This window comes from Trachurus japonicus, chromosome 17 (assembly GCF_045865225.1).
Source record: "Trachurus japonicus isolate A0001 chromosome 17, Traja_1.0".
In the NCBI taxonomy this organism is placed as follows: domain Eukaryota; kingdom Metazoa; phylum Chordata; class Actinopteri; order Carangiformes; family Carangidae; genus Trachurus; species Trachurus japonicus.
The window spans coordinates 7341842-7365978 of NC_140923.1; the positions used below are offsets into that span (position 1 = coordinate 7341842).

General features: G+C 44.3%; 1 protein-coding gene and 1 pseudogene across 1 annotated transcript in view; one reads left to right on the top strand and one right to left on the bottom strand.

The window, feature by feature from the left end:
- Window positions 1-17104, top strand: part of LOC146970002 (uncharacterized) — a 34974-nt pseudogene extending 17870 nt beyond the window's left edge.
- The window catches only part of pitrm1 (pitrilysin metallopeptidase 1), a 58287-nt gene extending 34422 nt beyond the window's left edge, over window positions 1-23865 (bottom strand). Inside the window, exons 1-4 of the mRNA XM_085805256.1 lie at window positions 23479-23865; window positions 20504-20606; window positions 20117-20223; window positions 19745-19896 (exon numbers count right to left, since the gene is read on the bottom strand). Of these exons, the coding sequence (XP_085661382.1) occupies window positions 19745-19896; window positions 20117-20223; window positions 20504-20606; window positions 23479-23525 (409 nt within the window). The 5' untranslated portion in view covers window positions 23526-23865. The remainder of the gene's footprint in view (window positions 1-19744; window positions 19897-20116; window positions 20224-20503; window positions 20607-23478) is intronic.
- Window positions 23866-24137: the final 272 nt, after the last annotated feature.

Below are 24137 nucleotides of genomic sequence, written 5' to 3' on the forward strand. Positions count from 1 at the left end.
AACTTGGTTCAAACTTTCACCTACATTTCAACATCTCCCTCTGTCAAAGCTCAGTACCCAGGTGATTCAAAGAGTTCATGATCATCCCGGTTCCCAAGACCAAGAGCATCTCTTGCCTCAATTATGACAGACCCATTGCCTCGACATCTGCAGCCATGAAATATGGAGGAGCCATTCTTTAGTTTGTGTTTTGTGCAAGTACTTTACTTTGACCACAAAGGTGCAGTACCTTTTCATTTTGTCTGCGTAACACACAGCAGCTGCCCAGCTGCCTGAAATGGATGGTGGTGGCCTGGGTTCACACAGTTCTTACCGACAGCCAGAGGAAAGCCAGTGATCTTTGTTTTTGCTTCAATCCACATCAACTACTGTTTTGTTAATAACCTTTCATGTTACAATAAATGGGAACAGCACTCAATGAGACCAACTTTGCACAACTGTATTTTTTCTTCTGGAATCAAGTACTTTAAATTACACATGTTCTACACATTCTAGCCCTTGTGTGTCTCTGTATGTTTTATTACAAATATTGTTTTATTTTATTATATTGTATTTATTGTTTATATAGGAATTTATTGCCATGGCTTATCATTTTAACTCATTGAGTGCCGCGCTCCTTTCCAAAGTTTTAGTCAAGTGTAGGCTACCGGCAATTTAGACCATTTTTGGCGATTTATGTAGAGCCACAGTGTATTCTATATTATTGCCACCAACACATACTGTAGCTCATTTGAAAGGTGAAACTTTATGTTTCAAATGGCCACAAACCGTTTGTTTCTACGTACCTCCATTCCTGAGAAAAGTCAAGCTAAACATGGCTGGGTTTCACCAAAATCCCTGCTTTTTTTCTAGAAAAGGAGATAGAGCGTCTTTTATGAAAGGTGCTCTGTTCGTGCCTGTCGCTCTTCTGACACTCACATTTCTGCAGTGCAAAACTCTGCAGCGAGAATTCTGACTCGCACCAATAGGAGGACTCATATAACCCCTATTCTTAAAGCTCTTCATTGGCTGCCAGTTTCGTCCAGGATCAATTTTAAAATTCTGGTTTTAACGTTCAGAGCTTTGCATGGCCAGGCTCCGCCTTACATCAGCGATCTGATCCAGCTTTACACCCCAACTCGGGCTCTGAGGTCTGTGGATCAGAATCTGCTGCCGCGGAACGTGATGGTCTCTCTGCCAAAAGCAGGTCGGGAACACTGGTCACACCGGTGGTCGCGGTCCTGCTGTGGTACGGGTCGGTGGTGCCGGCCTGCTTTGATCCAGAGACCATCACATTTTACTGCGGGAGGACCTTGGGGAGGACACGGTGTTGCTCCAGATGAAAACCAGGCGGGACTGTCGGCTGAGAGCTTCCTGTTTCTGCTCCGAGCTGCTGCAGCCTCGCGGGTGAGAGATGAGCAGCTGCTGCATCCACATGCAGAACTCCGTTTGCCAAAGCCGAGTTATGATAAAAACTTCCAGATCATAAGCTGTCATGAGACTTTGATCGTCATCTATTTCAGTTCTGCTCGTCGTAGAGTCCCAAAATTTACACATAATGTGTATTAAAGTGTCTATTTTCATAATTAAAAAAAAAAAGCAAAAAACGTAAAATCTCGTTTTTGGCACTCAATGCATGGGAACGAAAAACGAGAAATTACGTGGTTGGCACTCAATGAGTTAATTTACTACTTATTTTCTAACTAGGCCTGCCTTAAATTCTGTGAGAAGTTTCCTCTCATCACAGAATGCTGAGCCAGGCTTTCGAAAGAAATTCCTGCTGATTTTCTAATCAATTCATAGCCAAATCAGTGTTGTAGTACCAGTGTTTCCTCTACATTCAATTAGGAGTGGTGGCGCACCATTCCTAAATCCTAGCCGCCGCTCAGTCAAATTTCTCTCTTTAATTTTTTTTTTAATTGTCGCAAATACTACACCACCGTCGCATGTCTCCACCTTCACAGCAGAGTCCTGCACTGGGTCGGATACTGTCGAGTAAGGTGAACTACAGATAACTATCTTGCTCAGTAGCCTATCTACTCTTTGCACCTTGTCTGCTGAAATCAGCCGAATATTTTATGGCTTGTAAGATTATCCTACGTGAGCCTACGTGAGCCTGTTTTTCCCTGGCTGTATTACTGAAGTGCTAAGCTCATTCATTCTCCAGTCCACTCTCTGGTTGTGTTCATAGACAGAGAAGATCTTACCTTCAAAGTTATCTAGCAAACGTAACATTACCGCTACTAATATCTTTTGAACTTTGTGAAGTTTTACGAGGAGAAACAGGAGATCAGCGGAGATTAGCTTTTGGCTAACGTTAGCTAGCGCCGTTAGCTACTAGCTAGTGAGTGACCAAAACAATGATTTTTCCCCACTTTTAGGAAAAGTCGGGTAATGCCCGTTCAATCGCTCTTTAGCCACGTCCGTCTTCTATAGGGATGTATATCGTTAGGATTTTATCGATACCGATACCCATACCGATACTCCTTATCGGTACTGATACTTATCGATACTCTTATCGATACTACAACATGTCATTTAGTGTAAAAAATAATGATGTTAAAAGATTCAACCTTTTTTTTTTGTTTTGTTTTTTATTAGGGGGGCAGCAACCAGCATAAAAAATTGACAGCAGAGAGGAACACCTCCTTTAAACCCTGAGCAAGTCAACAGTTAACCTGCAGAAGCTGCAGTTAATCTGTCATCATGATAAAATAGGATCTCTATGGATCTTGATGAATATTTAGCTTTTTTACTCTTAAAGTTGTATTGCTCTGACTCACAGTTCACGTCAGCTCAGGTGATCTGCAGGTTGTTTTCACTTCATTGCTACGACGCTGCGCCCCGTGTGTGCGTGTGTGTCTGTGTACAGCGCTGACACACACACACACACACACACACACGCGCTGCATCCACAGCAGCCGGTCCATGTTCTTCACGCCTTAGACCAGTCAATTTATGAGACGTGTTACCGCAGAATAAACGACACAAGCAGCTCAGTGTTTCCACAGTCGGAGTTTTCTCCTCCTTTCTTACCGGAGTGACATCAGGTCGCTCTGACTGCACTCTGCTCCTCACAGCAGCAACATGAAGCTGCTGGAGCCTCCTCTGTCTCCTCACTGACCTGCTGCTCTACTGGACACTCCCTCCGCCTCCGACATGACTTAAAGTACTTTGCTGGGTCTCGGTGCGAGGCTTCAAACACATGACGACCCGACACAGTCTCGCTCCACACGCACCGTCAGGCCGTGTGCCGGCGCTGCGGCGCGGCGGCGCGGAGAGACGCTGCTGAGACTCGCCGCGGCTCGCCCGGTCCAAGTGCTGATTAGAGCTGCAGGGATCAGCTGCGGTGACCACCGTGTAGCGGTTCTGTTGCGCTGACAGACCCGGTGGAAATTGGGGGGTGACAAGCTGCTGTGGCGGCGGTGTCATTATTACGTGACGCTTAGGGAGACGTTCAAAAAGTACCGATAAGAGTACCGTTAGTCCAGAATCTTAACGGTACTCTGGTACCGACGCAATTATGGACCGGTACCAAAAAGTACCGGTCCACGGTATACATCCCTAGTCTTCTATCACGGGCACCATTTTTCTGTATGTTAATTCAAATTTCCCTTACTAGCAATTTAAATCTTCCTAAGTTTCAATGGTTTCCAATGGGAGTTGACCCTTCCGTGACCATTGTTTGTCCAACCTAGCAACAGTAACCGTGGGGGGCGGGGCCTTGACAAAGGGTCAATTGGGTTAACTTAATTACTTTGGGAAAAATGACAACAACAAAATCATGTAGGCTACAGTAATTTTTTTTGTTTTTTCATCAGAGAATTGCCTCTCAAGTGTTGATGATAATGTTCTTCATAAATTGGCTGTAACAGCATCATGGTTGCTGCTTTTGAAAGCACCATGTGAAAAGGGTTAAATACTTCTACAGGCTGGTTGGCTTTACCAACAGTTTGAAATAAATGTATTTTTCAATATGACAAATAGACTATGCTAATGCTTCTGTTTATTCTGTTTGGTCTCGGACTTGGTCTCGCCCCTCCACGGTCTTGGTCTTGACTCCGTCTCACCCCCTCAAAGTCTTGGTCTTGTCTTGGTCTCGGTATACTCTGGTCTCGGCCTAGTCTTTGTCTCGGGTTAGGTGGTCATGACTACAACACTACAAAGCAGTGGTGGGGGATGCTTGGAGGTGCTAATGTTCTGGAGCAGGTGTGAATGTTCAGGAGTGTAGGGTGTGGTGGTAAGTTGGGGGCTGCATGCATAACTTTTAGAATGATAATCACAGAGTACAATAGGTTAGCCAGACAGTATTGTGTGACTGGTGAAATGTGTGAACGTGTAAACACTTTATATTTTACTCAGTTTCCCTACCACCCCAACTTTTCCTGCAGGTAATCTACAAGCTAATAAGCATGTGTATGCTTTATACATAAACATTTGTTTCACATTTATTTTTTCCATTTCAGAAGGACAGATCCTTGATACAGTGTGCTGGATGTGAGTGTTATCATCCAAAATTGATAATGTAATGCAAGTGATGCAGAGTCAGATGACAATACCTGTGGAAAAAGTAAACCAACCAGGCACTTATTGCCCAGTCAATATGGACATTGAGTCCCGACCGAAAAAACACACTGCTCCATGACTGGTATCGCTAGTAGTATGCATATTGGTCCCAATAATATTCTCTCCGGTCCAGCTCTTACAGATGATGTACTTTGCCTCCATACACCATTGGAATACTTCGGGAAGTTTGTGTCTGAACATATTATTTAACTCATTGAGTGCCAACCACGTAATTTCTCGTTTTTCGTTCCCATGCGTTGAATGCCAAAAACGAAATTTTTCGTTTTTTGCTTTTTTTTTTAAATTATGAAAATAGACACTTCAATACACATTATATGTAAATTTGGGGACTCTACGACGAGGAGAACTGAAATAGATGACGATCAAAGTCTCATGACATCTCATGATCTGGAAGTTTTTATCATAACTCAGCTTCTGCAAACGGAGTTCTGCATGTGGATGCAGCAGCTGCTCTGCTCTCACCCGCGAGGCTCCAGCAGCTCGGAGCATAAACAGGAAGCTCTCAGCCCACAGTCCCGCCCGGTCTTCATCTGGAGCAACACCGTGTCCTCCCCAAAGTCCTCCCACGGTAAAATCTGATGGTCTCTGGGCCAAAGCAGACCGCCGTCACTGACCCGTACCACAGACGGACCGCGACCACCGGCGGGACCGGTGTTCGCGAGCCGCTGTGGCCGACAGACCCTCACGTTCTGCGGCGAGAGGCTGTGACACGGCACGGCGCGTCTGTGTTATTGTTGTTTAGTGGCGCCCCCCGCCCCCGATGGTGGTTTTGTGAATAGAACAACAATTGTTGTGTATATTTATCTTATACGAGCCCTTTGATCCAGAAATGCGATTGTCAGAAGAGCGACAGGCACAAACAGAGCACCTTTCATAAAAGACGCTCTATCTCCTTTTCTAGAAAAAAAGGAGGGATTTTGGTGAAACCCAGCCATGTTTAGCTTGACTTTTCTCAGGAACGGAGGCACGTAGAAACAAACGGTTTGTGGTCATTTGAAGCATAAAGTTAAACCTTTCAATTGAGCTACAGTATGTGTTGGTGGCAATAATATAGAATACACTATGGCTCTACATAAAAAGTCAAAAATGGTCTAAATTGCCGGTACACTTGACTAAAACTTTGGAAAGGAGCGCGGCACTCAATGAGTTAAGCTCTGACCACAAACACAAATGAGTTCAGTGTTTAAATGAATGGAAGATCTGTAAACACTAATAAAAAGGCCAACTTTTCCTCAATCATTTCTACAGGGTCACATGATTCTGAAGTTACAGCCCAGTCTATTCTTCCAACCGTCAACTCCGACACCTTAGCAATGGTATCTAAGGGGAGGAGACTTAGCGATGTGACCGCGAAAGTCGGAGAGATCGCGAGAATACAAAGGCAAACAGATGGCGCTTTCCACTAACGGCTTGGCACGGCACGGCTCAGTTGAGGTGCTTCTCCAGCTCTGAGTTCTTCATAGTTGCTCCTCAGCGGGGGCGGGGTCGTCATATCACGTCGTCTCTCTCTTGTTTCTCTCCTCTCGTCAGCTCACTCGTCTTCCAGTGACAACGCTCTGGCCAATCAGTGGAAGGCAGTCGGCTGACGTCACGTTTAGTATCGCTTCGGCTCGCTTGAAACCAACCAAGGCTGAGGTGTTACCATACAGTCTATGGGCGTTACCAAAGAAGTAGCAGATACCAGGTAGGAGGGGGCGGAGGAAAAGAGGATAAAACCCAGGAGGGCCGTGCTGTACCGTACTGAGCTCGTGGAAAAGCACCAAGAGGAGGTCCCATCTGACTAGGACCAGGATGAAGGAGGAGAACCAGGACCAGGACTACAACATGATAAAGGAGGAGAACCAGGACCAGGACTACAACATGATAAAGGAGGAGAAGCAGGATCCGGATTTGTTTGGGCAGACTGGTCCACAGGTCTGTGTTATTAAGTTTTAATATTTTTTCATGCAAGAAAGTAACTGTTCTTGAGTCAAGTAACAGAGCGTTTTATCATCAGTAACAGAGTTATAACGGGGGAAACAATAACTCTTTCATAAACGCCCTAATTCCCATCACTTGTTACTATACCAACTCAAAGACTGACATGTTTTGCTTAGTTTCAAAGTATATTGGAATAATTCTGCTTGTAAGATTTGTATTAATGAAGAATTTAAACAGCAGCATCAACAAGCTGTGTGATGACGATGATGACGGTACTTAAAGCTGTACAGAAAAGAAAATTGAATTTGAGCCCACTGTGGGTCCTAACATTAGTGTAATTAGTGTCTATCAGACGATGGAGCCCAAACTTTGTGCAACATTCTATTTTTGAGTAAATCTGGGATGAAAGTGTGGTATTTTTTTTCCCGCATTGGCCACTGATATTGGATCCATCATCCGTCAAACGTCTGAGACACACATACTCACACCAAGCTCGGTCTCACCCCAAACATTGAATATCCCGCCCCGCTCGATAACAACCAATCAAATGTGTTTTCCTTACAAGGGTAAACTTGTGAAAACTTGGCCCAACAAACAGGACAAACGGCCATTTCTGAACACCTTTAATGTCCATCCATCCATCATTAATTAATTAATTCTCTCTCTGTCTGTTGCCATAGAAACAGGATCACACCATGGTGAAACCACACAGCTGTAATGGGTGTAGGAACACGGTCAGGACCTCAGTTCATCGAAACGCTCAACACCAGCCACCCCAATGTGGACAGATGCCGTACAAGTACGAGCAGAGCGACACATCGTCCACTGACTTGTCCGGACTGAAAATTCACCAGCGGATCCACGCCAGAGAGAAGCCGTACAGCTGTGAGCAGTGTGGGAAGGCGTTCGCTATCCCCTCATTGTTAAAGGTCCACCGGCGCGTCCACACCGGAGAGAAGCCGTACAGCTGCGAGCAGTGTGGGAAGGCGTTCTCTACCTCCTCAGTGTTAACAAGACACCGGCGTCGCATCCACACTGGAGAGAGGCCGTACAGCTGCGAGCACTGCGGGAAGGCGTTTGTTACCTCCTCAGAGTTAACGGTCCACCGGCGTGTCCACACCGGAGAGAGGCCGTACAGCTGCGAGCAGTGTGGGAAGGCGTTCGCTATCCCCTCATTGTTAAAGGTCCACCGGCGCGTCCACACCGGAGAGAGGCCGTACAGCTGTGAGCAGTGTGGGAAGGCGTTTGTTACCTTCGGACAGTTAGCGGTCCACCGGCGTGTCCACACCGGAGAGAGGCCGTACAGCTGTGAGCAGTGTGGGAAGGCGTTTGCTACCCTCGGACAGTTAGCGAACCACCAGCGCGTCCACACCGGAGAGAGGCCGTATAGCTGTGAGCAGTGTGGGAAGGCGTTTGTTACCTCCGGACATTTAGCGAACCACCAGCGTGTCCACACAGGAGAGAGGCCGTATAGCTGTGAGCAGTGTGGGAAGGCGTTCGCTACCTCCAGAGAGTTAACGGCCCACCAGCGCGTCCACACCGGAGAGAAACCGTATGTGTGTGGGCATTGTGGGAAGGCCTTCAGTCAGTCTTACAACCTGAAGAAACACCAGCAGCTCCACAGCAGCTAGAGGACGGGACGGTCCGGTCCTACACCTGAGCAACTATTGATTATTTTGTTGATATGTAAATGATAAATCAATTAGTTGTTTGGTCAATAAAATCAATCAGTGTTTCTCAAACTACCAGATGACGTCCTCAAATGTCTTGTTTTGTCCACAAACCAAAGAGAGACTCAGTTTATTGTCATAAAGGAACAAAGAAACCTTAAAACTGATTATTGATTAAAAGCTTAGAATGAGTTGTTTACAAATACATAGGTGGCGGTGCACCCACCGGAGCGTACAAACTTGGTTCAAACTTTCACCTACATTTCAACATCTCCCTCTGTCAAAGCTCAGTACCCAGGTGATTCAAAGAGTTAATGATCATCCCGGTTCCCAAGACCAAGATTATTTCTTGCCTCAATTATGACAGACCCATTGCCTCGACATCTGCAGCCATGAAATATGGAGGAGCCATTCTTTAGTTTGTGTTTTGTGCAAGTACTTTACTTTGACCACAAAGGTGCAGTACCTTTTCATTTTGTCTGCGTAACACACAGCAGCTGCCCAGCTGCCTGAAATGGATGGTGGTGGCCTGGGTTCACACAGTTCTTACCGACAGCCAGTGATCTTTGTTTTTGCTTCAATCCACATCAACTACTGTTTTGTTAATAACCTTTCCTGTTACAATAAATGGGAACAGCACTCAATGAGACCAACTTTGCACAACTGTATTTTTTCTTCTGGAATCAAGTACTTTAAATTACACATGTTCTACACATTCTAGCCCTTGTGTGTCCCTGTATGTTTTATTACAAATATTGTTTTATTTTATTGTTTATGTAGGAATTTAATATTGCCATGGCTTATCATTTTAATTAACTACTTATTTTCTAACTAGCCTGCCTTAAATTCTGTGAGAAGTTTCCTCTCATCACAGAATGCTGAGCCAGGCTTTCGAAACAAATTCCTGCTCATTTTCTAATCAATTCATAACCAAATCAGTGTTGTAGTACCAGTGTTTCCTCTACATTCAATTAGGAGTGGTGGCGCACCATTCCTAAATCCTAGCCGCCGCTCAATCAAATTTCTCTCTTTAATTTTTTTTTTTTAAATTGTCGCAAATACTACACCACCGCCGCATGTCTCCACCTTCACAGCAGAGTCCTGCACTGGGTCGGATACTGTCGAGTAAGGTGAACTACAGATAACTATCTTGCTCAGTAGCCTATCTACTCTTTGCACCTTGTCTGCCGAAATCAGCCGAATATAGGGTTGTTCGGTATACCGGTACTAGAGTGGTACCGGGGTACTGACGCATTTAAAACGGTACCATACTGCGCTTAGATGGGACCGGTACTTTCATTTTGCGCCGCCGGCAGCGGTGACGTCGCCGCATGAAGTCGCCGCATTGTAATTTGAGCCGAGGCGAGCGAGTGAGCGAGTCACAAACGAAGCAAGGTGCTGTTTTTATTACCGTTACAGCGCCACCTGTCCACGTGCCTGTGTTTATGTGTGTGTGTGCGCCTCGCGAGAGAGAGATGGGCCGCCACAGACTCGTTAATTAATGCAAACACTGCTACGTTTCGTTTGTACCGCGGATCACCACTGGCACCGGTGGACTGTTAACAGTCCACCGGCGCGTCCACACCGGAGAGAGGCCGTACAGCTGCGAGCAGTGTGGGAAGGCGTTTACTATGTCCGCATATTTAACGATCCACCGTCGCGTCCACACCGGAGAGAGGCCGTACAGCTGTGAGCAGTGTGGGAAGGCGTTTACTAGGTCCGCATATTTAACGATCCACCGTCGCGTCCACACCGGAGAGAGGCCGTACAGCTGCGAGCACTGTGGGAAGGCGTTTGGTAGCCCCGCACAGTTAGTGGTCCACCGGCGGGTCCACACCGGAGAGAGGCCGTACAGCTGTGAGCAGTGTGGGAAGGCGTTTGTTACCTCCGGACATTTAGCAAACCACCAGCGCGTCCACACCGGAGAGAGGCCGTATAGCTGTGAGCAGTGTGGGAAGGCGTTTGTTACCTCCACACATTTAGCGAAGCACCAGCGCGTCCATACCGGAGAGAGGAGAGAGGCCGTATAGCTGTGAGCAGTGTGGGAAGGTTTTCGCTACCTCCAGAGAGTTAACGGCCCACCGGCGTGTCCACACCGGAGAGAAACCGCGTGTGGGCATTGTGGGAAGGCCTTCAGCCAGTCTTACAACCTGAAGAAACACCAGCAGCTCCACAGCAGCTAGAGGACGGGACGGTCCGGTTCTACACCTGAGCAACTATCGATTATTTTGTTGACATGTAAATGATTAATCGATTAGTTGTTTGGTCAATAAAATCAATCAGTGTTTCTCAAACTACCAGATGACGTCCTCAATTGTCTTGTTTTGTCCACAAACCAAAGAGAGACTCAGTTTATTGACATAAAGGAACAAAGAAACCTTAAAACTGATTATTGATTAAATGATAAGATTAAAATTATTTTGATAATCGATTAATCAGTCGATTATTTCTTTGATTAATCGGATAAAAAAAAGGCACAAATTTGATTTACATTGTAGGGAAGAGAAGAACGAGAGGAGGAGTTGTTTCTCAGTTTGATCCAGCATGTCACTGGTATCATTTATTTCTTTCTCCCTAACTTTATTCAAAAACAGAATGTTATTCCAAATGGACAATATTAGTGCAAAAAAAATTGCACAAATAGGTTTTTTTTTAAGTAAGTTGAACGGCCCAGAGCTGTTAAACTAATAATACATTAAAAAATAATAGACAAAATTCATTAGGGCACTGCCTGATTTGCTTACAAGTGGAAGTCTGCAACATGTTTACATCCAGAGGAAAATTCTGATCAACCCTGAAAGTTCATCATTCACCGGATCAACCGACAACAACCTGACTTTACTCCGACAGTTTTCAGTTTCGCTCACAGCCCGCTTCCCCGACCGGCCCACGTAATCACACCGTGATAAACATCAGTCACCGCGGGGGGACAGGCTGCACCCTCCGGTCACACACCCACAACGTTACACACACACAGCGGCGATCTGATGTAAACATCGGTATTAACTGTAATAGCGCCCATCACCATCAAATAAAACGGGTAAATGATGATCAAATCTCTAATCTGAGTCCTCCACACACCGAGCTCTGAGCAGAGGAACAGCTGATCAAACCTCAAAGGAATATTTCTTACCTTTACTCCAGGTGTCCAAATCAGTCAGCAGCAGCAGTCATCAAACTCCAACAGTTTTATAATCCATATTATTCCCATTTGCATCGCGTTCCTCGCGGCCAGCGTGCTTCATTCATTTGCATTGTGTGAAAAAAAAATACAGTTTTAGCTAACGTTAGCTTTAGCTTCAGTGTTCTGACAGGAGAGGCTGCCACAGGAGACAGTGAAGCCTCTCTGTTGCTGGTACCGAGTCCAGACCACGGGTCCAGACAGTCCGTGACCATGTCCGTGAGACACACCGCGTCCGAGCCGCGCGGACCGTGTCCGTGTGGGAGTAACGTTGCACCAGGAGTAAACAACGCGGTGGAACCGGACAACACAGGTCCGGTTGATCAGAAACACGGCTGTTGCCGCCGCTAAAAATACGTCTTTTTTTTTTACATGATGCAAATGAATGAAACAGGTTGTCCGCCAGGAACGCGATGTAAACAGTATTAGTGGATTATTGGAGCTGGATGACTGCTGCTGCTGCTGACTGATTTGGACCATAGACTGTAAAAAGAATGGACGTAGCACCCGTGACGTCACCCATTGGTTTGGGGGAGTCTGTTTTGTGCCGCTACTACGGGGGTTTGAGCTGCGCCATGTTGGATTCTACTTGCCATATTTGGAGAGGTGCGGCCGTTGGCCGGCCGAGAACCCGCCCACTGGCCTCGAAGCAGCGGTCTCCAGACCTGTCACTCAACGGTTCTGCGACCTAATTGGCCAGAACTTTAAACCTAATAATAGTAAAACGGTAGAGTTTTTAAAAAAATTCACCCCCTTCAGAGTGTGTGCGGGGGTAGAAACTATCGGTTGAGACCAAACAAATGAAATGTACCAGGCTGTAAATATGTTTTTTTAAGCTGTAAAATCGGCTATTTTAACATGGGGCTCGATTGGAGTTGCTCCCTTCTGGAGCCAGCCCCCAGCGACAGCCGAGGGGATTGCAGTTTTTTGAACGCGGAAGTGAGCTTCACTTCTCAGATCGACAACTGCCCCCTTGATTTGGACACGGGTAAAGATAAGAAATATTTTCTTTTTTTCCCTGGCTCTGGGCCAAGTTAATCGCTACCAACTAATCGATAATCAAATTTGTTGCCAACGAATTTAATAATCGATTTTTATCGATTTTACCGATTAGTTGTTGCAGCCCTAATCCACATCAACTACTGTTTTGTTAATAACCTTTCCTGTTACAATAAATGGGAACAGCACCCAATGAAACCAACTTTGCACAACTGTATTTTTTCTTCTGGAATCAAGTACTTTAAATTACACATGTTCTACACATTCTAGCCCTTGTGTGTCCCTGTATGTTTTATTACAAATATCGTTTTATTTTATTATATTGTATTTATTGTTTATATAGGAATTTAATATATTGCCATGGCTTATCATTTTAATTTACTACTTATTTTTAGGGATTAGGAACATTTTTTTGAAACCGATAACTTTCTGCTCCCGAATGCCAATACCGATAACCGATAACATACCTGGAGATAAGAAAGACTAGTGAGGACCTAAAATATCACGACATCAATACTATAAACAAAACCAAAAACAGTTTTGACTCTTTAAATGAAGATATTCTATTAGCAAGCCTTTCAAACATTTGCTAAAAGATAGCAAACAAAACTATTTGATATCTCAAATGAACATCTATTTAAATGAGGTGCATTACTTATTGATGTAAAAATAAAAGACTCTAGAACTGATGCAAATACTTTGCGTTATTTTATTTATTTTACTCATTTAAAATAAATACAAAGTGGGAAAAGTGCATCCCACAAGTTAAAAAAGCTTGGCTGGTTCCATACAAATGAATAACTTTTCACTAAAGTAAATGAGGTTCAGTTGTTCAAGGAAGAGAGAGAGAGAGAGAGAGAGAGAGAGAGAGAGAGAGAGAGAGAGAGAGAGAGAGAGAGAGAGAGAGAGAGAGAGAGGCTGGCTTCTTACAGTTAGCTTTATGTTGCTAGCGTCTTTAGCGGCGTCCTCGTAGCTTTGAAAGAGAGAAGAGCTGCTCAACATGAGCTCCTCTATATGAGCAGTTTTACCTGCTTAATGATATCTACACTGTTTGTTCATTAGTATCATCTTTATTATTATATTATCTGTTTATTTATTTATGTTGTATGTGTTATTTTACCATTTTTGTAATGCTTTGGCAATATTGTAATGACAGTCATGCCAATAAAGCTTATTGAATTGAACTGAGAGAGAGAGAGCGAGAGAGAGAATTACTCTATGTTAACTCATCCTTTTTAACTTAATTGGGTTAAAGCAGAAGTAAGTGGTCCGGTCGTTTTCGCTAATGCTGCGTTCCAGGCAGGCTTTTGAAATCGTAAATTACAGCTTCAAGTCACAACTTACGACTTTGTAGCATTCCAGGCAACCCACTCGTGTTTTTCCAACCTGTTTTACCGGTGAAAGTCACTATAACGGCCACTCGTAACTTCCGACCGGTGAACTCGTACCAGATCAAACTGGTACGACTTCACGGTCGGAAAAATACGAGTTTCCTTGAACGCACCATAACAGTCCTCGTCCCTACGTCGCCACATTCACGGCGTTCCTTGGCTGCACACACAGCCCTGCATGCCGTTCTCTCTCCTCATTGGATAAAATCTGTAGGATACGATAAATGTTTTCTCCTCGGCTCAGAGCAGAGCAGAGTGACTGACAGACCCGTGTTTCAGTCCAAACACTCTATGTAAGTGATTGCTGTCGGAAGATATAACTATTTAAGACTTACATTAACACAAATATATCACTTACTTCTGCTTTAACTTAATCACTTTGGGAAAAATGACAACAACAAAATCATGTAGGCTACAGTAATTTTTTTTGTTTTTTCATCAGAGAATCGCCTCTCAAGTATTGATGATGATGTTCTTCATACATTGGCTGTAACAGCATCATGGTTGCTGCTTTTGAAAGCACCATGTGAAAAGGGTTAAGTACTCCTACAGGCTGGTTGGCTTTACCAACAGTTTGAAATAAATGTATTTTTCAATATGACAAATAGACTATGCTAATGCTTCTGTTTATTCTGTTTGGTCTCGGACTTGGTCTCGCCCCTCCACGGTCTTGGTCTTGACTCCGTCTCGCCCCCTCAAAGTCTTGGTCTTGTCTTGGTCTCGGTATACTCTGGTCTCGGCCTAGTCTTTGTCTCGGGTTAGGTGGTCATGACTACAACACTACAAAGCAGTGGTGGGGGATGCTTGGAGGTGCTAATGTTCTGGAGCAGGTGTGAATGTTCAGGAGTGTAGGGTGTGGTGGTAAGTTGGGGGCTGCATGCATAACTTTTAGAATGATAATCACAGAGTACAATAGGTTAGCCAGACAGTATTGTGTGACTGGTGAAATGTGTGAATGTGCTAGCGTCTTTAGCGGCGTCCTCGTAGCTTTGAAAACTCTGTCGGAGCGACGGTTATGTTTCAGGTGACTGATCAGGGTTGAAGTAGTAAAGCTTGCGCTATTTTTACCTCATTGTGGAGCTTCCTTGGAACATTTATTACAAATATCCAGCGGACTGTCTTCTTTATTATCGTCCCACATTAGCGCTGTCATGTTCTGTGTTTACAAACTTCATAGTTGCTCCTCAGCGGGGGCGGGGTCGTCATATCACGTCGTCTCTCTCTTGTTTCTCTCCTCTCGTCAGCTCACTCGTCTTCCAGTGACAACACTCTGGCCAATCAGTGGGAGGCAGTCGGCTGACGTCACGTTTAGTATCGCTTCGGCTCGCTTGAAACCAACCAAGGCTGAGGTGTTACCATACAGTCTATGGGCGTTACCAAAGAAGTAGCAGATACCAGGTAGGAGGGGCCGGAGGAAAAGAGGATAAAACCCAGGAGAGCCGTGCTATACCGTACTGAGCTTGTGGAAAAGCACCAAGAGGAGGTCCCATCTGACCAGGACCAGGATGAAGGAGGAGAAGCAGGACCAGGACTACAACATGATAAAGGAGGAGAACCAGGACCAGGAACAGGACTACAACATGATAAAGGAGGAGAACCAGGACCAGGACTACAACATGATAAAGGAGGAGAACCAGGACCAGGATTACAACATGATAAAGGAGGAGAAGCAGGATCCGGATTTGTTTGGGAAGACTGGTCCACAGGTCTGTGTTATTAAGTTTTAATATTTTTTCATGCGAAAAAGTAATTAACTTCTTGAGTCAAGTAACGGAGCGTTTTATCATCAGTAAAGGTAACAGAGTTAAAACAGGGCGAAACAATAACTTTTTGAGCCGTTATTTCATAAACGCCCTAATTTCCATCACTGGTTACTATACCAACTCAAAGACTGACATGTTTTGCTTAGTCTCAAAGTATACTGGAGTAATTCTGCTTGTTAGATTTGTATTAGTGAAGAATTTAAAAAGGAAAACAAAACAGCAGCATCAACAAGCTGTGTGATGACGATGATGACGGTACTTAAAGCTGTACAGAAAAGAAAATTGAATTTGAGCCCACTGTGGGTCCTAACATTAGTGTAATTAGTGTCTATCAGACGATGGAGCCCAAACTTTGTGCAACATTCTATTTTTGAGTAAATCTGGGATGAAAGTGTGGTATTTTTTCTCCCTGCATTGGCCACTGATATTGGATCCATTATCCGTCAATCAAACGTCTGAGACACACATACACACACCGAGCTCGGTCTCACCCCAAACATTGAATATCCCGCCCCGCTCGATAACAACCAATCAAATTCATTTTCCTTACTAGGGTTAACTCGTGAAAACTTGGCGCAACAAACAGGACAAACGGCCATTTCTGAACACCTTTAATGTCCACCCATCCATCATTAATTAATTAATTCTCTCTCTCTGTCTGTTGCCATAGAAACAGGATGGTGAAACCACACAGCTGTAATGGGTGTAGGAACACGGTCAGGACCTCAGTTCATCTAAACGCTCACCACCAGCCACCCCAGGGTGGACAGATGCCATACAAGTACGAGCAGAGCGACACATCGTCCACTGACTTGTCCGGACTGAAAATTCACCAGCGGATCCACACCAGAGAGAAGCCGTACAGCTGTGAGCAGTGTGGGAAGGCGTTCGCTTTCCCCTCATTGTTAAAGGTCCACCGGCGCGTCCACACCGGAGAGAAGCCGTACAGCTGCGAGCAGTGTGGGAAGGCGTTCTCTACCTCCTCACAGTTAACAACACACCGGCGTCGCGTCCACACCGGAGAGAGGCCGTATAGCTGCGAGCACTGCGGGAAGGCGTTTGTTACCTCCAAATATTTAATGGTCCACCGTCGCATCCACACCGGAGAGAGGCCGTACAGCTGCGAGCAGTGTGGGAAGGCGTTTACTATGTCCGCATATTTAACGATCCACCGTCGCGTCCACACCGGAGAGAGGCCGTACAGCTGCGAGCACTGTGGGAAGGCGTTTGGTAGCCCCGCACAGTTAGTGGTCCACCGGCGGGTCCACACCGGAGAGAGGCCGTACAGCTGTGAGCAGTGTGGGAAGGCGTTTGTTACCCTCGGACAGATAGCGAACCACCGGCGCATCCACACCGGAGAGAGGCCGTACAGCTGTGAGCAGTGTGGGAAGGCGTTTGTTACCTCCGGACATTTAGCGAACCACCAGCGCGTCCACACCGGAGAGAGGAGAGAGGCCATATAGCTGTGAGCAGTGTGGGAAGGCGTTCGCTACCTCCAGAGAGTTAACGGCCCACCAGCGCGTCCACACCGGAGAGAAACCGTATGTGTGTGGGCATATTGGGAAGGCCTTCAGCCAGTCTTACAACCTGAAGAAACACCAGCAGCTCCACTAGAGGACGGGACGGGACAGTCTGGTCCTACACCTGAGCAACGATCGATTATTTTGTTGATATGTAAATGATTAATTGATTAATTGTTTTTCTTTATAAACTCTTAAAACTGATTATTGATTAAAAGCTTAGAATGAGTTGTTTACAAATACATAGGTGGCGGTGCACCCACCGGAGCGGCCAAACTTGGTTCAAACTTTCTACATTTCAACATCTCCCTCTGTCAAAGCTCAGTACCCAGGTGATTCAAAGAGTTCATGATCATCCCGGTTCCCAAGACCAAGAACATCTCTTGCCTCAATGATGACAGACCCATTGCCTCGACATTAGGGCTTTGACATGTGCCCAAAAAATCCTATTCAAACTTTGTTTGTTCATTAATATTTGAATATTTATTGATAATATTTTGACAGTATACGTTTCACTTTCACCGCGCACTGATGTCATGCATGCATGCTTCTCTGTGTGTGTGTGTGTGTGAATGCCAATGAGAGACAGCGCTATGCAGAGATGAATGAACGGAAGACATGCGGCGGTGGTGTAGCGGTGGTGGTGTATTTGCGACAATTAAAAAAAAAGAAAAACAAAATTTGAAGGAGCTAAATGAATGTAGAGGAAACACTGTGTATATTTCAACTTCGCCCTCCGTGGTTTGTATATATCTATGGTCGCACTCGCAGCCTTTTGCTCCGCCATTGTTTTTCAGTGAAGAAGTGTGAACAGGCGTCAGGCGCTAACGACGTGATAACGTCATACTGTAACTAGTACAGGTGATCAATGCTAATGAGCTCGCGTTTCACAACTTCAACAGGCTGAAAAAAGCCTCGAATCTGGGTTGAAAACTACGTTTTCAGGCAAACACATTTACCAAAAATAATGCTTATTACAGGTTTGAATATTTAGAGCTGCCCTAATATTCATTCAAATAGCCTTTTTTTAAATATATGTGACCTGATCCAGCAAAATGAGTCGCAGTGACCCAAATTTCAAAACTGAGATTTTGGCATCAATGTAAAGAGGAGAAAATAAGCTTTAAAATGATACCCTAGTCAAAGTCATACATTGGATAGTTTTTAAGATATGGCGATTTTAATTATGGTCTTCCACTCACTGCTTTCGATTGAAAACCCGAGAAAATTGCGTTCAAACAATTTAGAACGTCTCTGGTTTAAAGCCTTCCGTGAATCTGGCGTCTGTTCCGTACCATGTGATTACACGTACCTTGTAGAGGCACCATTCAATGACCCTCGGAAGGCAGAATGTAACTATTCAGATGCTGTTTACAGCTCGTCTCTATCATAAACGGTTCAGAAGATATTTCATGTTTAGTAAAACATCTGCAAGCGTTAGCATGCTACGTTCGGTTTAGCATCGATGCTAACGCTCGGTTTAGCATCGCTGCTACCGCTCAGCTGAGCATCTGGTCCCGTACTACGTGATTACACATGGCTACCCTTGTTGTCATAAATGCACCATTCAAGGACCCTCGGAAAGCGGAGAATCTCACGATTCAGATGCAGTTTACAGCTCGTCCCTATCAGGTTCAGAAGTTATTTAGCCTAATGTTGTGCTCCTCTCTAGAGGGTTAAAAGTTGTAAGTCAATTTGAATCGTCATTTACATGCCTTTCCTCAATTATCTGGACTATGAAACTTTGGGAGATTGTTTTTGAATGTCATTTCTTTGAAATTAGCAAAAAAAATTTTTTTGAGTTTTTATTGATTTTCTACGTTATCAGCTAATCATCTAAAAATAGAACGTTGCGACTTCCGACTCATTTCGCCAGAGCGGGTCACATATATTCAAATTATATTCGAATAACTAAGTTCGATGTCAAAGCCCTACTTGACATCTGCAGCCATGAAATCTGTAGGAGCCATTCTTTAGTTTGAGTTTTGTGCAAGCACTTTACTTTGACTACAAAGGTGCAGTACCTTTTATTTTGTTTGCTTAAACATTTTGGAAAATTGGCCCATTGCCACAATCCCTATAGTCTTAGGAGTAGGTTTGTTACCTATAATTGTCAATGCAAGCTACTTTTACAATGGTGGAGCAGAGCCGCGAGCTGCTCAGAGCTACGCTACGGAGGCTAGTGGGATTTCTTGGTTTCCCTCATCAAACTAATCAAATACACAATCCAACAACTCCAAAACGCTCTGGTGGACAAGTTGTGATCTGCACATTCACCACGCTATGAGAAAATAACAGAACGTTACCAGACAGAGTTGTTTTAGAGGTAAATACAGAGACTGCTTGATGAAAAACTGCTCCTGGCAGGATCGCACATTGCACATTTGGAGTTGTTGGATTGTGTATTTGAGTATATGAGTTTGATGAGAGAAACCAAGAAATCCCATGAGCCTCCGTAGCGTAGCTCTGAGCAGCTCGTGGCTCTTCTCCGCCATTCTAAAAATAGCTTGCACCGACAAATAAAGGTAACAAACCTACTGCTATGACTATAGGGATTATGACAATGGGCCAATTTGCCAAAATGTTGAACTATCCCTTTAACACCCAGCAGCTGCCCAGCTGCCTGAAATGAAGGGTGATTAGTTTGAGTTGGATGGTGGTGGGTTCAAAAGAAGACACAGGTATAAAATGAGACACTGAGGATGTTGTTGTGAATGTCAACAGTGTCCTGTACCTGTGAAGGCGTTCATGAAGGTGGACAGAGACCTGTTGAGCATCTTGAAGAACGGGTCTCTACATGGATACTTCTCAGACCCACACAGCACCGTGTGCTCCAGGATGTGAGGGACGCCCGTGCTGTCCAGGGGCGTCGTCCTTAACTGGACACTGAAACACAACAACACCTGTTTTCACCATCTTTTTTTGCTCAAGAATATGAAAGTTGAATTCATAATGAGTTGTATCCTGTTACGTAAACACATTTAAAATCACATTTTAAGCATAATTACAGTGACAGACTAAAAATATACATATTCTGCTAGAGTCAAATCTGTTTTCCCACATGAATATAAATGTGTTGTGCAGCTGAAACTCATTTCACACCAACCTGAAGAGGTTGTTGGAGTCATCTCTGGCTGCATGCAGGTACTGAGCTCCAGTTTTATCATGACTCAGCTTCACCGCTGTGAGAAACAGGTCGGGGACGGCTACAACCTGGAGAAGAAAAACATTTAGCAGCTCAGACTTCAGGGCCAAGGTCGACTCTCAGCCTCTGCCTCCTCCTATCAGTGTTATTACAAGAAGGTCATGAGGCATTTGATCGAAAACAAAGAACATTTACACTATGTAACACCAAATCCATCAGAAAATTCAGATTTTTACCTGTAAAACACGTCCAAAGCTTACTCACAGCAAGTGGCAGCTTATTGTAATGAGTTGTAAAAGGCTAAACACAACAACCCTGCAGCATTACATTACACTACATTACACTAACCTCTTTGACTGTAAAACCATGGATCTTCTGTCCTGGCTGATACTGAAGAGCTCTCTCTGCTGAGGTGCTCTTCAGCCTCCAGGTATGCTGCTGTCCATTGAAACTGTAGGGGGAAAAAAATATTTAATAGCAGAATAATTCATCTATCATGATGCAAAAACAAAAACTGAGATTATTTGCTTTGGTTTCAGTGCAGCGGCTGATCAACATAGCCCAGCGCTCTTAGCAGGGTCCAAAACTAACACTCGCCACTCGCCAATTACGGGTAGATTTTGTCTCTGGCTGGTAAATTTTTAAGACCACTCGCCACTCTGGCGAGTTATTTTTTTACCGACAAAAATGTCATTTTTTTCGTTACTGGTGGAGAACGATGCTGGTATGTTGTTTCCTGACAGAGTAATGTGTCTTTCCAGCAGAGACGATCTTTGGTCAGGTATGCGCGTCACGCCGTCATTCACAGCGTCGAGGTGGTTAACTGTTGTGTTACTGTCGTACCCGTTTGTGTGGTTTAGCGCGCCCGGTAAAAAAAAATGCTCTCATTGCTTATTGAGAGTGAGGAGTTGTCGTCACAGCTCAGAGCCCCAATACATCCATGTCAGAGCCCCGCCCCCCTTCTCCGCCATGATGGAAGGATTCCGGTGGCAACAGCCATACTAGTCTATGGGCAAAACAAAATCGTCTACTCCGTAATTTACTGTTTTACAATGCCGGAAATCACTGCTGTGTTAAAAACTGCTTCAGTGATTTACTTTCTCCTTATTCTTTCTAGTAATTTGTTGATCTGTTGGCGCAAAAAAGAGCTAGAATTTAGTCCGTCTCTGTGCTGTTCTGATGACGTTGCCCCTGGCAACCGATAGCGTCTCCTTCCATCATGGCCGACCATCGTCACGTGACTCCTCACTCTCAATAGGGCGGTGATCAGCTCCGGTGACCGCGACGCTGACTGTTTATCCCCGTATTAATTAAAACCAGACGCGGCCCGACACACGGCGGGTGCTGAACGACGGACCAGCGCGGTCCAACTATTAATTCTCGGTCCGGACTCCGAACCCGCGCGTCTGATTGGGTTGGTGGTTGGACACATGTCAATCGCTCTGGTCGGACCTCACCGCTGAGAACATGTGTGTGCGCGCGAGCCTGTTTGTTTGTGCGCGCGTGTGTGTGTGAGAAAGAGAGAGAGAATCAACACTACATTACCCCCCACACACACACCCTGAGAGCAGACAGGAAAGACAGTAGAGCAGTGTTTTTCAACCTTGGGATCAGGACCCCATATGGGGTCGCCTGGAATTCAGATGGGGTCGCCTTAAATGTCTAATAATTGAAAAAAAGAAATTACTGATAAAAATATTTTTTAAACTAATTATTATTCTTTAAAAAAAATATGATTAAAAACACCACACACAATCCTAAACAACTGTAAGAGAGAGAGATATTTTTGAAGTAATGATAGTTCATTTGTTTATATTCTGTCTGTTCAGCAGGTGGTGGTGGGATTCATAATGGAAGTGTATCTCAAAAAAACTGGATTTTGAATTTTACTCGAACACAAATAGAAATACTTTCCCCCCCTCAACAAATACAAATACCGGATGCTTTGCACACCCCTAATTGCTACTATTAGTGCATACTACTAAAATATTGATTGAGAATCGCATATAAGACCCAAATGACACGTTAAATAATACTGATAGCAATATACAGCACTTAATGCAATTTTTACTTGGTTGGCTGGTAAAATATCTGCCTGGCTGGTAAAAAAATTCACTTACCAGCCAGGCCGGCTGGTAAGTGAAAAAGTTAGTTTTGGACCCTGGCTCTTAGATTTGCCTCCAGGGGCTGCAGCTTCCAGCAGTCAGGCCAAGGCTGGTGTCTTATCGTAAAAAATAATTTTCCAACAAACTAAGCCAAATGAGTTCCCTCTTATATTAGATTCATGCCCAATACGTAAAAAAATAGGTTTAAAGATTAAATTCTCAGATGCACCATTCGCTGCCATCAATTGCACTTTACCACACTTTATGATCACACTATTAATTACTCATCAGTTACTGTTCTGAATGTGTGTACATATATTAAAGTACATGCAATATACGTTCTCATGTCTTTTAACATTTTGTCTTTTGATATGTTTTTTTTAAGCAACAAGGGAGTTGCACCCCTAATTTCGTTGTATGGCCATACAATGACAATAAAGGATTTCTTCTGATTCTGATATGTGAATGTAGGTTACAACTCCAGTCCTCAGCACATGGGTTTCTATTTCATAGATCTATCTGCCAGACAAAACACCTACATTTTTTTTTGTATGAGTATGAGATAGTCAAGGAAAAGTAAAGGGAAATGTTTATTGAAACAAACAGTATAAAGATAAACATATACTGAATGTTAACTAGTAGCCTATGTTTTTGCAGATGTAAACTTAACCATGCATCCACTATCCTGAGTCACTACAACTCCAGCCACATTATTAGCCTTGTGATTTGTGCACATGTTAGAAAAGTAAGTTAAATACGCAGAACTTCCCTATAACAGTTTGTTGTTTTTGGCCAAACACCTACTTACGAAAATAAGACTATTAGCCTACATCATAGACCATACAACGTGTTGTAACCCTCACCTGAGCTAAAACCACTGCTTTATTTCTCTATATTTTAACTCACACTCCCTGTTTATCTGTGAATCAGTTCTCCCTCCTCTCTACAGACTGAATCAGCTCAGCTCAAGGTTAACTTGTTAGCTAATATCAAACTTACAGCTCTCTCATCTCTGGTTGCATCAGCTCATGACACATTGTGAGACACAGTCAAACAAACCCCCTGTCTCTCTGGTCTGATAATAAATATCGCGACTTATTGTCACGGTAAACTGTCCTGTCGTGATGTTACAACGTCAACAACAGTGTCAGTGAACCGTCTCCAGGTGTGTTAGCTTCAGCCTGATTGACCCACCGGACCGTTAGCTTCTTAACTCACCGAACGTATCGAAGTTTCTGGAGCACCGCCTTCGTGTGACGAAACATTCTTTTAACGTCAACGGTTATATATTTTCACAACAACGACTGTCTCCCTCCGTGTCCGTCTACGACACGACGGCTAATTTTTAAATTAAATTTCGTTAATAAAAACGCATTATCTCCCCCTGTCCTGTCTCTGTCCTCCTCCTCCTCATGCCACCGCTTGGCAGTTGACACATTGGGTCGGTTGCGTAATGTTAACACACCACACAACTCTCGCAGCAACCTGCGCAGATAGCAGATCTCTACAGTCACTCACTGCGCAGTTACACCCATCCGAGTACAATGCAACTCTACACAGTACACACGCGCGCGGAGCACTTTTTTGGCGCCCGCAAGCCAAACCTTCCACGTCGGAGCATTCTCGTCTCTGATTGGTCGATCCGGGAAGAAGAGCAGAGCGGATTGGCCTGATGCCAAATCACTTTAAATGCCCACAAAGCGTGATAATCACAAGGGGACACATTTTGAAGGACAGCGTTTTTAGGGGACACATTTAACCAGGTCTAATTACTGAAGATTAAATCAAAGTTGAAAATAATGTTAAGTTATTTGAAATAAAATATAGCCTACTATTTTTTTTTTTAATTAAATTTTAACTGTGAGTCAGTATATTCT